This window comes from Hemicordylus capensis, chromosome 4 (assembly GCF_027244095.1).
Source record: "Hemicordylus capensis ecotype Gifberg chromosome 4, rHemCap1.1.pri, whole genome shotgun sequence".
Classification (NCBI taxonomy): domain Eukaryota; kingdom Metazoa; phylum Chordata; class Lepidosauria; order Squamata; family Cordylidae; genus Hemicordylus; species Hemicordylus capensis.
Genome location: NC_069660.1, coordinates 252,216,308 through 252,233,051, shown reverse-complemented (window position 1 = coordinate 252,233,051; position 16,744 = coordinate 252,216,308). Strand labels below are relative to the sequence as shown.

Genomic DNA, 16,744 nt, shown 5'->3' with positions numbered 1-16,744 from the left:
TGGGCCTTTCTTGGGAATTTTTAAAATGTCACCATCTCTTGTCCTACAACAGAAGATTCTAAATCTCCTTCAAAAGGATGCCATACAACCCATCTACAGGAACTTCTACGATGGCTTCTACTCATGTTATTTCACTATTCCCAAGCGGGACAGGGGCCTCAGACCAATTTTGCACCTCCACAGTCTCAATGACTATAATCTATAGCAGGTTCCTCATGACTATGATCTCAGGCATCATCATCATGATCATCATCAACGTTATTTGTTAGCCGCCCTGGAACAAATTGTTCTCTATCCAGGTAAGGTCGTAGTTGGTGTATCAGCCAAAGCTGATAAAAGCCTCAGAGGCCACTTGAGCCTCTAGTGACAATGCTGAATTGATGAGCACCCCCAGAATGCGAACTTGCAAGAGACATCTTGCCTCTATTATTCCACAACGCCTGATTCATGTCTATAGAGATGTATATGTCCATATCTCTCTACACCAGGCCTACTCAACTTAGGTCCCCCAGCTGTTTTTGGACTACAACTCCCATAATTCCCAGCCACAGTGGCCAATAGCCAGAGATTTTTGGAGTTGTAGGCCAACATCTGCAGGAGGGCCGAAGTTGAGCAGGCCTGCTCTACACCCATCTCCCAAGAAGTAGCTATGTTTTTGCATAGGGGAATTGATTTTTCAATACAAAGTTTTGCCATTTGGGCTTTCCTTCGTGTTTACAAAATGTATGGCCATTAGCTCACCTGAGAGAACACTCTATTTCCTTTCCTGGATAATTGGTTCTTAGTAACACGCTTCAAACACCATAAGAACAGCCCTGCTGGATCAGGCCCAAGGCCCATGTAGTCCAGCATCCTTTTCACACAGTGGCCCACCAGATGTCACTGGGAGCCTACGGGCAGGAGTTGAGGGCATGCCCTCTCTCCTGATGTTACTCCCCTGCAACTGGTACTCAGAGGCATCCTGCCTTTGAGGCTGGAGCTGGCCTATAGCCCTCCAACTAGTAGCCGTTGATAGACCTCTCTTCCATGAAGTTATCCAAACCCCTCTTAAAGCCATCCAGGTTGTTAGCTGTCACCACATCTTGTTGATTATGTGTCGTGTGAAAAAGTACCTCCGTTGTTGGTCCTAAACTGGGATAACCCCTTGTTCTAGTGTTATGTGAGAGGGAGAAGAATTTCTCTCTATCCACTTTCTCCAAACCATGCATGATTTTATAGGCCTCTATCATGTCTCCCCGTAGTCGTCTTTTTTCTAAACTAAATAGCCCCAGGTGTTGTAGCCTTGCTTCATAAGAAAGGTGCTCTAGGCCCCTGATCATCTTGGTTGCCCTCTTCTGCATCTTTTCCAGTTCTACAATGTCCTTCTTTAGATGGGGTGACTAGAATTGTACGCAGTACTCCAGGTGTGTCCTCACCATAGTTTTGTATAAGGGCATGATAATATTAACAGTTCTATTTTCAGTCCCCTTCCTAATGATCCCTAGCATGGAATTGGCCTTTTTCACAGCTGCCACACATTCACTTTCAACAGTCTGCCATGACCCCAAGATCCCTCTCCTGGTCAGTCACCAACAGTTCAGATCCCATCAGCGTATACTTGAAGTTGGGGTTTTTCGTCCCAATGTGCACCACTTTACACTTGCCAGCAGTGAACCACATTTACCACTTTGTTGCCCACTCGCCCAGTTTGGAGAGATCCTCACAATCTGTTCTGGATTTCATTCCCCGAAAGAGTTTGGTATCATCTGCAAATTTGGCCACCTTGCTGCTTACCCCAGCTTCTAAATCATTTATGAATAAATTTAAAAGCACCGGTCTAAGTACAGATCCCTGGAGGACCCCACTTCTTACTTCCCTCCATTGTGAAAACTTTCCATTTATACCTAGCCTCTGTTTCCTGTCCTTCAACCAGTTGGCAATACACATGTGTTTGTACCCTTATCCCATGACTGCTAGGTTTTCTCAGGAGTCTTTGATGAGGAACTTTTTCGAAGCTTTTTGGAAGTCCAGATATACTATGTCAACTGGATCACCTTTATCCACACACTTGTTGACACTCTCAAATAACTCCAAAAGGTTTGTGAGGCAAGATTTACCTTTGCGGAAGCCATGCTGGTTCTCCCCCAGCAGGGCCTGTTGTTCTATGTACTTTACAATTTTATCCTTGAGGATGCTTTCCATCAATTTGCCTGTAATGGATGTTAAGCTAACCGGCCTGTAATTTCCTGGATCACCCCTGGATCCCTTTTTGAAAATCGGTGTTACATTTACTACTTTCCAGTCCTCTGGTACAGAGCCTGATTGCAGGAATAAGTTATATATTTTAGCAAGGAGGTCGGCAATTTCACATTTGAGTTCTTTGAGGACTCTTGGATGGATGCCATCTGGCCCTGGCGATTTGCTAGTTTTCAATTTTTCCAAACATCATCTCTTGTCACTTCTATCTGACTCAGTTCTTTAGCCTCTGTCCCTGAAAAGTCTGTACGGAGAAAAAAAGTTAATTTTTTTTTCTTTTGTAGATGTGTCTGTAATACAGTAAAAAGTGTAGGAACACAGTTATTCTATGAGAACACTGCATTAGCAGTTAATAGCCTCTAGTGTGTTACTGCTACAGGCTACTGAATAGTCTAACAAGAAAGTGCTAAAGTACTCAAACAACATGTGGACACAAGACTGGCCCTACTGGTCATTTGAGAAAAATCAAACCTTACCTCCTCACCCACCACAGAGTTCATTGGCATATGTCTTGAATCCAAGAGCATTTTAGCGTATCTTCCTCAACGAAGAATTCATACTATTGGGAACATGGGCCACCGCATTCTTTCTTTGGAGTGGCATATATCTTGCTCTGTACAACAGATCCTGGGCTTTATGGCTTCTGCCACACTGATAGTACCACTGGCCAGATTACAGATGCATTCCCTCCAAGAGTGGTTCCTAAGCCTGTTTCATCTGAACTTTGACTCCAACCAGAGAATCTTTCACATCCCTCCCCTGATACAACATGTAATATGTTAGTGGACGGATGTAACCAATTTGGAGGTTGGCCACCCCTTTTATCGGGAATCTCCGGAGATCATGGTCACTTGAGATGCATCAACCGAAGGCTGGGGAGCGCACTGCAGCGGCCTCACAGTAGCAGACCTGGGGTCCAGCAAGGAATAATCCCACCATATCAACTACCTTGACCTCTTAAAGATGTGGAAGGCTTTATGGTCTTTCTGTCCCTTACTAGAGAACAGTAAGGGTATGTATTGACAGACAATTCCACTGCCAAGGCCTACCTGATTCATCAGGGCGGAATGCAGTCCCTGAAGTTGTCCCGCCTTGCCATTCTCATATGGGAGTGGTGCCTCTGTCATAAGATCTGGCCCTCGGCCATTCACATTGCTGGGAAGGAGAATGTGTGGGCAGATTTCCTCAGCTGCCTGGACCACAAATCCTACAAGTGGAGGCTAGATCCCTCAGTTGTCAAACAGATTTTCAGTCTGTGGGGCCACCCCCAGATGGACCTTTTCACGACAGCAGAAAACTGACACTGCAACATTTTTTGCAGCAGAGGGTGTCACCACCCAGAATCTGTAGGAATACAGGTCTTCTAGAAATGTTTTCCCCACATCCTCTGTTCCCCAAGGTGCTGCAGAAAATACAACTAGACAATGTAGACTGTATTTTTATTGCCCTGGTGGCCTTCCCAGGCATGGTTTCCAATACTACTAAATCTGGCAGACAACCAGTTTGTTCATCTACCCCGCTATCAGGACCTTCTGTACAGAAAACATGGAACCATTCTTCACCCAAATCCCAAGCACTCTACATCTCATGGCCTGGCAAATCCCCCAAGAGCGTAGACAACCCTGAAGTTTTGGAGTTTGTTGAAGCCTCTCGAAAATCCACTTCTAGAACCTCCTACAGTGTGAAATGGAAACGGTTCACAGCCTTCACAGATTCCAAGGGAATTTCCCCAACAGAAGCTTCTATTCCATTCATTCTTATTTATTACATTTAAAGAAGTTGGTTTTGTGTTTTGCTTCAATAAAAGTTCGCTTAGCAGCAGTTGCAGCTTTTACAGGAGAATTGCATGTTTTTTTCTCTAGACCCAGTTAAACATTTTATTCAAGGGTTTGCTCCACATGTTTCCCCCTGCTCCCAGATTGGCCCCTCCTTGGGATTTGAAGCTAGCACTCATGAGACAATCTTTTGAGCCTATGACTACATGGTCTTTACGTTACTTACCCTTTAAAACAGCCTTCTTATTGGCAATCTTCTCCACTAGACGAGTAGCAGAGTTGAGGAGACTCAGAATGGACCCTCCTTACCTGCCATTCCAGCCAGATAAGGTGCTCATATCTCTTTTCTTCCTAAGGTGGCATCACGATACCATGCATCTCAAGACATTTGTCTACCTGTCTTTTACCCATCCCCCGCCTCAGATGTAGAAAGGGTTTATTATAACCTGGATATTAAGAGAACACTATCCTACTACTTACGCGGTAAAAACTTATTTAGGAAATCTCTCTTTATTTGCTATGCATGTCCTAATAAAGGCCAACCAGTTCAACCCAACATTTGTCTGGATAACTTCTACTATCAGGTTCAGCTATTCTCTTTCCAATAAGCCTCCTCCACGATTCCTTTTTGCACACTCCAAAAGAGCCGTCTCCACATCCACGGCCTTCCACCAGGGCATTCCCCTAGATGCCATCTGCAGAGCGGCCACCTGACAAGGCCCCCTGTAGTTTGTTCGCCACTATGCATTGGATGCCAGGTCACCACTACAACACTCCCAACTTGATGCAGTGGTCCTCAACACAGTCATATCATGAGAGGTGACTACTGACCCCACCATCTTGGTAAGTGAGCTTGTTACCCATAAGTGTGATTGGACAACAGGACCACTATGAAGAAAGTCAGGTTACTTACCTGTAAAGGGACTTCTTCTAGTGGTCTGTTGTCCAATCACACAACCCACCCTCTTCCCTTCTGCAGTAGTGCCCTCTCTTAAGAGGTACGAGCAGCGCTTCCTTAAGACTGAGCTAAGAGGAGCGGGCTGTGCATAGTATTGTGTGTGTGCTGGGGTGAGGCTTCTTCCTATCAAAAGTCTAAGTTTAGCTCATAAAGGTTGTGAGCTATGTTCTAAGTCTGCACGAACACCCATTAGTGCAATTGGACAACAAAACACTAGAATATCTAACTCTGCAGGTAAGTAACCTGACTTCAACAATGATAATACACTGCTCCAAGCCAATAGACTAAAAAAAATGCTGCTTATGTTATCCCTCTCTTATACTGGACAAAAGTAAGTAGTCTGTACCATACATTTCCAATATTTCATACCAATAGGCTTTTTTAACAAAAGGAATTCCTTCCATATTTATGTACAAAGAGTGATCCAAATTTAATGTACTACTTGTTCAAATTTCTGGGGAGGACATGCAGTAAGAGTGAGTGTGTGTGTGTGTGTGTACTTCCTGAATATTTGAGTGTATTATGAGGTCAGTTAATTGGCTGTTTTGAATTGCCCATAGGGGGTGAGCATCGGAGAAAATCAAGATGTCCCAAAAGCCATAGTTGAGACAAAGATGCTCCAAGCATTTTACCTTCTGAGGGGTTATGGACATCTTTCCTATGTTTCATAAAACTCCAGTTATTTGTCAGGTTATCATTTTTGTGATCACTTTAGCAATTCATGATAATGGCTTCAAAAAGGGATCGTTGTGTGGTCCTCATCTATACTGCATATTGAATTCTGTGTGTATCTGCTGGGCAGCTGAGCCCTTCTATCTCTCTGAAAGTGGCTTCTGGCACTACCATCACCAGCCAAGCTGCCCACAAAATTTGTGGCAGCTGAAGCAACATAAGGAACTGCTACAAGAAGAGGGAAATGGGGGTGGGTGCGCACCTAACCTTTGTGTCCCTAAAAGAGTTCTCAGGATCCCTTTTGGTGAATTGATCATCACAGATTTTGTTCAGTTCTTAAACATCTGTGGTTTATTTTTATTTCTTTTTAACCTACTATATGCTGAGTTTGTACCTTTTGAATTTTGAAATGTTGTAATAATACGTTACAAATGTTCTGAACATACAGAAGCCTATGAATAATTCCCCCCTGTGAATGTATTAGTACTTTCAGCCCACTTCCAGAGAGCAAGCCTGCCTGTAAGTTCTATTACATTTCATGTCAGCCCCCACACATTTTTCTAATTCCGGTTTAGCCAAGCTTGGTAGCTCTTTCCTTTTCAGGTTTGAAAAGACTTGTGCAATCTGCTCTTCCATTGCCTAACTGTTAATAATTGGAGGAAACTGACCAAGTTAAATAGTGTAAGGAGTACGTTAGCAGTTGCCACAGAAACAGCCATCCAACATAAATATCTTATTGCTCTTCTATTTATCATCTGTTTTCAGGGCAGTTTAAGCTGCTGGAACAAGACCGGGATATTAAGGAGCCAGTGCAGTATTTTAACAGTGTGGAGGATGTGGCTAAAGCATTTCCTGAACGAGTTTACGTCATGGAGGAAATAACATTCAACGTTAAGGTAGCCCCTCAACAAATATTTATCCCCAATGAAATGATTTACGATGAAATCCTTTAAAAAACACACACACATACATATACACACAGGGCAATTGAGCAACTCTGTGCTGTGGGAAAAGTAATGTGGGATCGCTGAGTCGTCTTAGACTTGTGGTTTATAACCTGCAAATTAATGTGTAAATTTCCCCCCAAAACTATGTTTAGGTCTGTGCTAATCAGCATAGGATATATGTAGGCATTTTCAAGGAGAGAGCCACCTCAAATAAGTTATGCTCTTTCCCAATCTGTTTAATTGGAATTCTGCCTCCAAATTTTAGACAGAGATTCTTTTGTGCACACACACATACACACACACACACCCCGTGTCCAACTCCTTAGATTTTATTGGGTAAAGTAGCAGCTGCTTCATTCACTCTGCAGAATGTCATAGGCTACTTGGAGATATGAACCATGTTGGAGTTACATATTTCTACTCCTAAATTCTGATTGCTGAAGACGATCAACATTATGTTAAAAAGAAATTGATCAACACTACCTTGATTTTAAAGTGTGTTAAACATGTGATTGATAAGGGGCCAAAAGAAGCTTCTATACAACCATCTGCAAACATTGGCTAACATCCAGACTAAATGATTCATGAGTAGTCCCATTGAAGTTAATAGGACAAGTTAGTTATGACTAACGTGTCCTATTAATTTCAGTGTGACTATTCATGAGCTATTTTGTCTGGGTGTCAGCCAGCAAGTCCATAACAATATGAAACTGAGCAATGTCTGAAACTTTACCCATTAGTTGCAATATCTGTAGAATATGGCATCCCACCCGCCTGCTCCTGGATGTTGGGATACACTGTATGTTGAAGTTCAACATCATCTGGGGAGCTAGGTTTAAGCAACCAACGTCTGTGTAGAGGCAGGCTAAAACTCTTAAGGGCTCTTGCAATTGGTAAGAAGGCATGGTTTGGAACAGTTCTTACCCTTACTGGACAGACAAGCAGAGCCTCCATTGGGCTGTGCAAACCTTTCTCCCAGACGAGCACCACAGCGGCAAGCTTGGATCAGGGAAGTCCCTCGAATCTGGAGAACCTTTCCGCAATGCACCACTCAACCAGCAGGCACGAAACCCCATGATGTCAGCAACTGCCCTTTGATTGGCCATGAGGGGACAGGAGGCAAGCCCAGCCCTATTCAAGTAATTGCTAGCATGAGTTCATAGCGTGTGCTGTGCAGAGTTGGCATATTCATAGCTAGCAGCCCCTTGAGCTGCAGTGTTCTCTCACAAACAAGGTGGCCAGCTGCTAGGACCTGGAGTTTCCCTGAAAACTCCAGGAAAAGTGGACACACAATAAACGAGCCTAGGTACTGGGTACCCCTGTTCTTCACTAACCTGGATTAAGGGCAAGGGTTAGAAACAGGGTTACCCAGATTCAGACTACCAGGGCTTGGGGCATTTGCCCTGATTCACATGTACATGTAACCCTGGGTTAGAAGCAGATAACCCAAGTTTAGCTGCTCATGTGAAGAGGCTTTAAGAGTCACCCTGAGTTGGAGCATGACTTTTCCCACCCTTCATTTATGGTAGATCCTTGGAGGGAGCTCACAGCTGCTAGGTTTGTGAGGAATGGGGGCATAATGAAAGCTGCTGGCACCGTAGCAGGATCCTCCAATCAAGAAAAGCCCTGGATTCTTTTGACTGGTTGTCTTGCAAAAATGAAATATCTTCACATTTCAACCCTCCCCAACACACAACCCTCCCCAACACACATTTCAACCCCCCCCCCACAAACACACAATAGGTTTCCTTCTTAAATACCTGCACTGAAGGTTTTTTATTTCTTTGACAAATGGTCAAATAGGATTATTAAATATGTAGTGTGGAAATGTTCTAATATATCCAGCCTCTGAGCTCTCATGACATATATCAACCAATTCATCTGTGGCACACATTAATTAATCTTGTTGCAGCCTGAGCTTGTTTTTGTTTTCAGTAAGCATCTTAGGAGTGACTAGAATCCAATGCTATCTTTTTATATGCTGCTGCATTGGTTATGAAGAATAGCTGTTAGTCTGCAGGCTTAAAATTCAGCGGCTGTAAATCCTGAGGGTGAGCAGCAGGCATGCATATAAATAGATAGATATAGATATAGATATCCCTCATTGATTGCCCTCCTACTGTACCTTTTACTCTGAACCTTTTAGTGTGGCGTTTCTACAACAAGTAGCCATGGAGTCAGCTTAACTTCAGGAATCAGGGCAAAGGGTGCAGCATATGATGAAATCAAACCAAACTATGTTGACAACAATTCTCAAGCATTGCAGTCTGTAACCCTTTAGAGGTCTCTCTATCTTCTAAAAAATAAAAAATAAAAAAATAAAAATTGCAGAGGAAGAATTGATGGCCTGGAAAATTTGCTTGGATAGGACACGTTTGGAGCGAAGGGGTTGTGGCTCAGAGCATGTACTTTGCATACAGAAAGCCCCAGGTCACTGTCCCTCAGTGACATGTTCCCTCTCTTCTAGAGTGCTTCTGGAGTACAGGCAGAGCAGGAATGCTTCACCCATTGGAGCAACAGTGCATATGTGGAGGGACTGGAGGAGTTGTACATGGGTCCCAGGGGCATTCCAACAGCCCCTTCTTACGTGTGTGCTTCGTTAGTCAAGTTGTCAGCCAGTGTCTTAAAATGCAATCTGTGCTCAGGGAATACATGTACTTTAAAACCAGAGGGAAATAGGAATCTTTCTACGATACGTTACATTATTATGAATTATCGCAATAATCCTAAGGATGTTTGCTTACTTCCGAGAAAAATTGCTTAAGACTATACTATACACAGTCTAATGAGCAAAAAGTTTGCATTCAAGTAAGTCCTCCTGCACTCAAGATTAAAAGCTGTAGCTCTCGGTGACTGTGCATTATTATTAATAATGCTCTTAGGGCTGAATTGATCTTTACATTTGAGTATGCATCCCTGATTGCTGCCTCATATACAGCATATCTTAAAGATGTCAAATGTTAATGGAGGGAAGAAAGGAAGGCTTAGATAGTGATCTCTGGATCAGTGCATGACTGGGATCAAAGATTGTTTCTGGTCTGATTATAATGTCAACAATCTCCTGGGTGACTTCACAAATGTTGTTCCTGTTTGTGGTGTTCTTCAGCTGTGCTCAGGAAACCTGCCTGGTTTTTTATTCATGAATTTTTTTTATAATGGCTGTCAGGGCTCCCCCCAAAGGATAGCAGGGTCTCCTCAGAGGATGCGCCTGAAGGAGTGGCCACCCCGATGCAGAGCTTCCCAAAAGTGCAGAGCTTCCCAAAAGTGTCTCCAGGTCTGACAAGGAACCACCCCATCGAGGACCCAGAGGACCCCGCTGCTCAAGAAGCCCTTGCAATAGATCCCCTAGAAAGCCTTATAGACAAAGCCCCCAGATGCCACTGCCCCTAAACCCAAACTGGTAGAGCTACTGCAGTCAGATCCCACTCCCCATTTCCCCCCAGGAGGTACAGGAGAGACACAGGCCTAAGGACCATCATGCAGGGGAGAACCACGCTCATCCCCACCAGGGCCAAGGGAGAGAAGCCAGCACCAGCCTTGGGTGGACTTACGATGACGCAAGAGTGCACAACTGGCAGCTTAACAGCCCAGCCTGGAAAGGCCTTCTTGTGAGGAGGGGTCTCATCTAAAGGAGGAAGAAGAACTGGAGCCAGGGGGTGCTGAGACACTGAAGGAAGGGCGGGGGCCTGCAAGCTACCATTTAAACTTGGCTTTTGCTCAGACCAGTTGCTGGTTCAACAGCTCACTAAGCTGTATCCTCCCAGCAATAAGCCTCCCAATTACAGACCTTGTCCTAGCAGTCTAGCTTGCTTTAGGCCTCATCCCTTGCAGGCTCGCAAAGTATTGTGCAACTTGGCTTTTCCAGGTACCATGTTCGAGGCATCTGTTTTGCTATCTACTTGTAGTTCAGCCTGAAGGCTTGCCTCCCCAGCCACTATGGCTCCAACTGTGGTCACTTGTTAAACCTAACCGTTAAACCAACACCTCAACTGTGCCTTCCTCCAGTCTTCAAGCCTGAGCTCCCCCAGTCATCCTGGAGCAGACCTGGTGATGAATTGCCACATGGCTTGCAGCTTGACAATGGCTGACATGATGAGGAAAATTACTCAAAGTAGTCCCATTGAAATTAAAAGGATAAGTGCCCCCAAAAAACTTAAGTTATGCAGTTTATTAAAATATTCTGCTCTTTTGCAGCTGAAGAATATTCTAGATAGTGTACTGTTAGGACCAGCACTAATAGCCTAATAGTTGCTTTCAAGGGCATGGCTATACTTGAACAAGGGGAAGAAACCAATGTCCCTGGGCTCATGGGGTGGGAGGCTCTACTGGTTGGGAAACAGTCCACTCTTAGCCCTTCCTCCGCCTCCCTGACTCTTTGGCTAGCTTCTGGCTCTTGATTAGAGTGGAGTGTTGTGGGTTGGGGGGTGGTGGTATTATTTGTATAGGACCGAGAGAAGGGGCATGCCAAGAATGGTTTGTTGTTCACTATGCCAATGTAGTTCTTCAGCAAAGATATGAGGGAAGCAGGAGGGGAGAATAGGAAAGCGGGGTGTGGGGAGCATCTTGACTTCTTGTTCCAGGGCCCACTTAAACCTTGCTATGCCCCTGGTTGCTGTTCTGTATACGCACTTGACTACCATTCAGTCAACCAGGTAACATTTTAACTTGGAAAGGGGAAATAGGTGGTTTGATAGAGCCTATAGAATTAAAAAGAAAAGTTTGTAATAAATATAAACAACACAGAGCTTCTGGTGCTAAGGAATTACCTTATATATGTGTGCAATTGAGAGTGGAGGAAAGACATGTTCATAGGCAAATAAGAGAGAGTGTGTATTCCACAGTGAAGGCACATGTATACACACACACACACACACACACACACACACACACGAGACTCACTAGCCTCACTGAATCATAAGAACAGTCCTGCTGGATCAAGGCCCAAGGCCTATCTAGTCCAGTATCCTGTTTCACACAATGGCCCACCAGATGCTTCTGGGGAGCCCAGAAGCAGGAGGTGAGGTCATGCCCTCTCTCCTGCTGTTGCTCCCATGCAACCGGTATTGAGAGGCATCATGCATCTGAGGCTGGAGGTGGCCCACCTCCACCAGACTAGTAGCTATTGATAGACCTTTCCTCAATGAATTTCTCTAAACCCCTTTTAAAGCCATCCAAGCTGGTAGCCATCACCACATCCCATGAAAAGAATTCCATAGATTAATTATGTGCTGTGTGAAAAAGTACTTCCTCTTGTCGGTCCTAACTTTCCTGACCTTCAGTTTCATGGGATGACCCCTGATTCTAGTGTTGTGAGAAAGGGAGAAAAAAATATCTCTGTCCACTCTCTCAATTCCATGCATAATTTTCTATACCTTGATCATGTCTCCCCTTACTCACCTCTTTTCCAAAGTAAAAAGCCCCAGATGCTGTAGCCTTGCCTCATAAGGAAGGTGCTCCAGGCCCCTCATCATCTAGGTTGCCCTCTTCTGTACCTTTTCCAGTTCTACAATATCCTCCTTAAGATACGGTGACCAAAACTGCAGTACTCCAGATGTGGTCGCACCATAGATTTGTACTAGGACATGAAAATATTGGCGTTTTTATTTTCAATCCCCTTCCTAATGATTTCTAGCATGGAATTGGCCTTTTTCACAGCTGCCACACACTGAGTTGACACTTTCAACGAGCTGTCCACCACGACCCCAAGATCTCTCTCCTGGACAGTCATTGACAGCTCAGATCCTATCAGTGTATATGTGAAGTTAAGGTTTTTTGCCCCAATATGCTTCACTTTACACTTGCTTACATTGATCCGCATTTGCCGTTTTGTCACCCACTCCCCCAGTTTGGAGATATCTTTTTGGAGCTCTTCACAATCTTTGGTGGATTTCACTACCCTAAATAGTTTAGTGCCATCTGCAAATTTGTCCACTTCACTGCTTACCCCAACTTCTGATCATTTATGAACGTTAAAGGGCACTGGTCCCAGTACCGATCCCTGGGGAACCCCACTTAGGAACATAGGAAACTGCCATGTACTGAATCAGAGCATTGGTCTATCTATCTCAGTATTGTCTTCACAGACTGGCATCGGCTTCTCCAAGGTTGCAGGCAGGAATCTCTCTCAGCCCTATCTTGGAGAAGCCAGGGAGGGAACTTGAAACCTTCTGCTCTTCCCAGAGCAGCTTCATCCCCTGAGGGGAATATCTTACAGTGCTCACACTTCTGGTCTCCCATTCAGATGCAACCAGGGCAGACCCTGCTTAGCTATGGGGACAAGTCATGCTTGCTACCACAAGACCAGCTCTCCTCTCCACTTCCTCCTTGCCCTTGCAAAACACATGCTGGTTCTCCTTCAGCAAGGCCTATATGTTTAAACATTTTATCCTTAAGTATACTTCCCATCAATTTATCTGGCACCAAAGTTAAGCTGACTGGCCTGTAACTTCCCGGATCCCCCCTGGATCCCTTTTTGAAAATCAGAGTTTCATTGGCTAGGTGCCAGTCATCTAGTAAAGTGCCTGATTGTAGGGACAAGTTACATATTTTTGCTAGGAGATCAGCAATTTCACATTTGAGATCCTTCAGAACTCTTGGGTAAACTGGCTGCTATCTGGCCCAGGTGATTTGTTAATTTTTAGTTTTTCAAGACAGTTTAGAACATCTTCGCTTGTCATCTCAAATTGGTCCATCAATGACTATTATCATTTTAATGGTCCTGGATTGCTCCCAGACTTAAATCTTGTATAGCATATGCTGATACCTATTGAAGTCAGCAGTTGTATCTGGTTTCAGGATTCCAGCCATGGGGTTGTATCCAAGAAAGTTAGACAAGACTAAGTCCCATTTGAAATAAATGAGACTTAAGTCCATCATGACTAACTTAACTCTTATTGATTTCATTGGCGCTTAGCCATGATTAAATTTATTTGGATGCAACCTATAGTCTTTTAATTTTAAAATGCTTTACACAGTATGTACGATGAATATGAGAACTAATGCTAAATATACTCAAAGCATGTATATGATGCTTCAAAGTGAATGCTGTGCAAGAGCCTTCAGCTGTAATATATTTATGGCAGAAAACTCATTCTCAGAGTTTGATATAAACTGTAACAGTTTAGAACAGCCAGGGCTCAAGTGTATTACGTCAGCTCTTGGCATAATCTGATTTTTCATCTTCACTTTTGACAAGCAGTTTATATTAACTAGTTCAGATGTACAATTTTGGTAAGGGAATCAACCAGACATGTCTTGTTTGTTTTTACATATCACTGAGATAGGCCAAATAGCTCCTGAAATGCAGGATGCAGATTATAGTAACATACTTCATTTTCTGTCTTGCAAAGCATTTGATAAAATGCCTTCCAGGAACCTGGCTAGTGAGGTCAAATTGTTGGCATAAGTACTGCATTGTTCAAGTGGGTTGCTATCACCCAGAGGAAAAATAAGGAAGAAACAATTAAACATGTATGGAACATGTTGACCTGATTACAAGGGCTCAGAGCAGGTTGAAAAACAAACATAAATGCTTAAAACTAAGGCATGATTGTCAGACATAAGACTCGGGGATCCTATCAAACCTTTTAGGGGTCTGTGTGAATTATTGAATTAGCAAGAAAAACCCAATACACTTAGAAAGACAAAGATATCCTGCCACATATCAGTCTTCAGTGGTGTTGACAAGTGAAGTGAATACAGAAGGATGCAAGTGGAGGACAGAATTTGCAAAGACAGAGCAGGTTTGCATGATGAGGGTTAGCGGGTTGGCGTGAGAACAGGAAAAAAGGAGATTTAAATGACAGGAATGGCAGGATAGCAGCAGCAGAAGCTGTTTTGGTATGCACCAGAATTTAGAGATCCATTAAACAAATCATAAGTCAAGAGTAAGTAGCAAAGTTATGATAGAGAGGAAACAGGGTATTGGCCAAAAAGAGTTAAAGTATGAAAAAGAAGGAGGGAGTTAAAAAGGCTTTTGCATTTGTAAAGTCCTTTATGAATTATTCCTTGGAGGACATGCAGAAACATGTTGGGAAAGACCTAAAGTAGTGGGGAGTTGGAAGCAGGTGGAGAGGGTAACTGGTGGGCAGCTGAAGTGATCTCAAGTGAAGGGGTTTTGGTAGGTAAAGTGCATGAGGGTAGGATGGCAGAAGAGAGCTTGGATGGGTGAGACAGCCAGTAGTTAAAAGAAAGGTGCTGGGGCTCAAACCTGCCAGGGAGCTAGACCATCTGTCCTGGAAGCCTTGCCCAATAATCTCCAATGTGTGGGGGTTTGTTGACACTTATTACTGAGTAATGTACCATCCAAGTGCCCAGGACACAATATGGAATTATTATTAACGTATCCATGCTGTGAATGATTAAGAACAGGTAACTCACTAAAGCTGAAGAAACAATTGATAGTTTGATTTCAAATTCAGATGTGAATGGTATTTTTGGTGAATGTTATGGATGTGGCCACTGGGCATCAACCGGATATCGAATTTGGCCTTCCAACCTATTTCAAGTGTGACACCCCCTAATGCAAGGTATGAGAAAGAGAGAGAGAGCAAGAGCAAATCCCTTTACAAATATATGAATCACATTTCTGTCCCAGCCTTTGTCTCTGGAGTTTAGGATAATGCACATGGGATTATCTTATTTTATCCTCACCAGAGCCCTCTGAGATAGTGACTTGCCCAAGGTCAAAACCGGAACCAAAAAATACGACAGCTTCCTGCTTGGCATGCCCTTTAGTGGCTACAGCTCTTGGGAGCTACATTTCCTACACTACAGAACCAGTGTGTTGCACAAAGCTGTGTCTGTGTGCAAGTGTTCCAGATTCAAACCCCAACTCTCCCGTAAAGCTCACTGTGTGACCTTAAGTGAGTCACTACCTCTCAGCCTACCCTAGTTCACAGGGTTGTTGTGAAGATAAAATAGGATGACCTCATGTAAGCTGCCTTGAGCTCCTTGAAGCGGATGCATCGTCACCGTTGAACTGGGCGGGACAAATGTCCCCCAGCTGCCTGTGTGTGGGGGCCACCTGGCATCCCTCCCCCCCCCCAAGTCCAGTGTCAGCAGCACACCAATGGCTGGCATGGGAGCACAGACATACTGCCCATTGAAAAAACAAGCACTTTGTTTATTAGCTGGGAGAGGGCAACACACAATGTATCTATGCTCCAATGCCGGCCGCGTTCCCTGCATCTGTGTGCTTCTGACACTGGCACAAAGGGCATAACCAGCATAGAGTTGGAGCCCAGTGAGGTGCTTCACCCCAAACAGGCAGGCACCACTATGCAGCAGTGGCAGCAAGGGCCCACTCTCCAGTCCTGCGCCAGAGCCACCACCAACTTTCCTACACCCCTGCCTTGGAGGGAGGGTGGGATATGAATGTGACAAGTAAGATAATTAGGGCTGAGTTACCCTTCAGACTCTAGGTGCTTTTGTACCTAGTGCTTTTGAGTCAAGCCACAAGTACATCCTCTAGTGCAGGGATTCCCAACCTGTGGTACTCCAGATGTTGCTGATCATCCCCAGACACAAATTGTAGCTGGGGGTCATGGTAACTGTAGTTCAGCAATATCTGGAGTACCTCAGATTGGGAACCCCTGCTCTAGTGCATTGCTCAGATCAGAAGCTAGACTGGAAGGGATCAAGGAATAGCATTGAAATATCACTGAAGGTGCAAGATGATAAACCATTCCAATTATTTTGACTGAAAGCATAATTTAGGGATGCAAGATACAGGCACCTTTCTTCCAACACTGTGGCTTAAGAGGTCAGAAGTTTCCTTATTGAGATGATGTAATTCAATCAGTTTCTTCTTTGAGGAGCTAGTGATTTGGAACAAATTATGGTTACTGTTAAGTGAACTAACTGCAAACTCCTTCAGGCTCTTGGCTTAAACTTTTAAGTCTTTAAATGCAAACACTGTCGAGATGCTGAAATGTATTTTGTTTAAGCAAATCTTAAATCTAACTCTCAATTTATGCAGTTTTGTGGCTAACATTTTACCTCCAGTTCACAAGGGGCCCTGTCTCCAAATCAACACTAACATTTCTACCAAACATTAGAAAAGAGGAGGCTGAAAAGTGTACAGTAAGGCAACAAAAGGAGTCATTCTGTGGCTAAAATTCTTGCTCAGTTCTAGCGTGGGAGGGAGGAAGCAGAGG

General features: G+C 44.0%; 1 protein-coding gene across 2 annotated transcripts in view; it reads left to right on the top strand.

The window, feature by feature from the left end:
- GAREM1 (GRB2 associated regulator of MAPK1 subtype 1) overlaps positions 1 to 16,744 on the top strand; it is a 134,026-nt gene that overhangs the window by 90,297 nt on the left and 26,985 nt on the right. The window contains exon 3 of one of the 2 annotated variants that reach the window (XM_053249192.1): positions 6,406 to 6,536. The exons of the other annotated variant lie outside the window; for it this stretch is intronic. Coding sequence (XP_053105167.1) covers positions 6,406 to 6,536 — 131 coding nt within the window. The remainder of the gene's footprint in view (positions 1 to 6,405; positions 6,537 to 16,744) is intronic. 2 annotated transcript variants of the gene reach the window in all.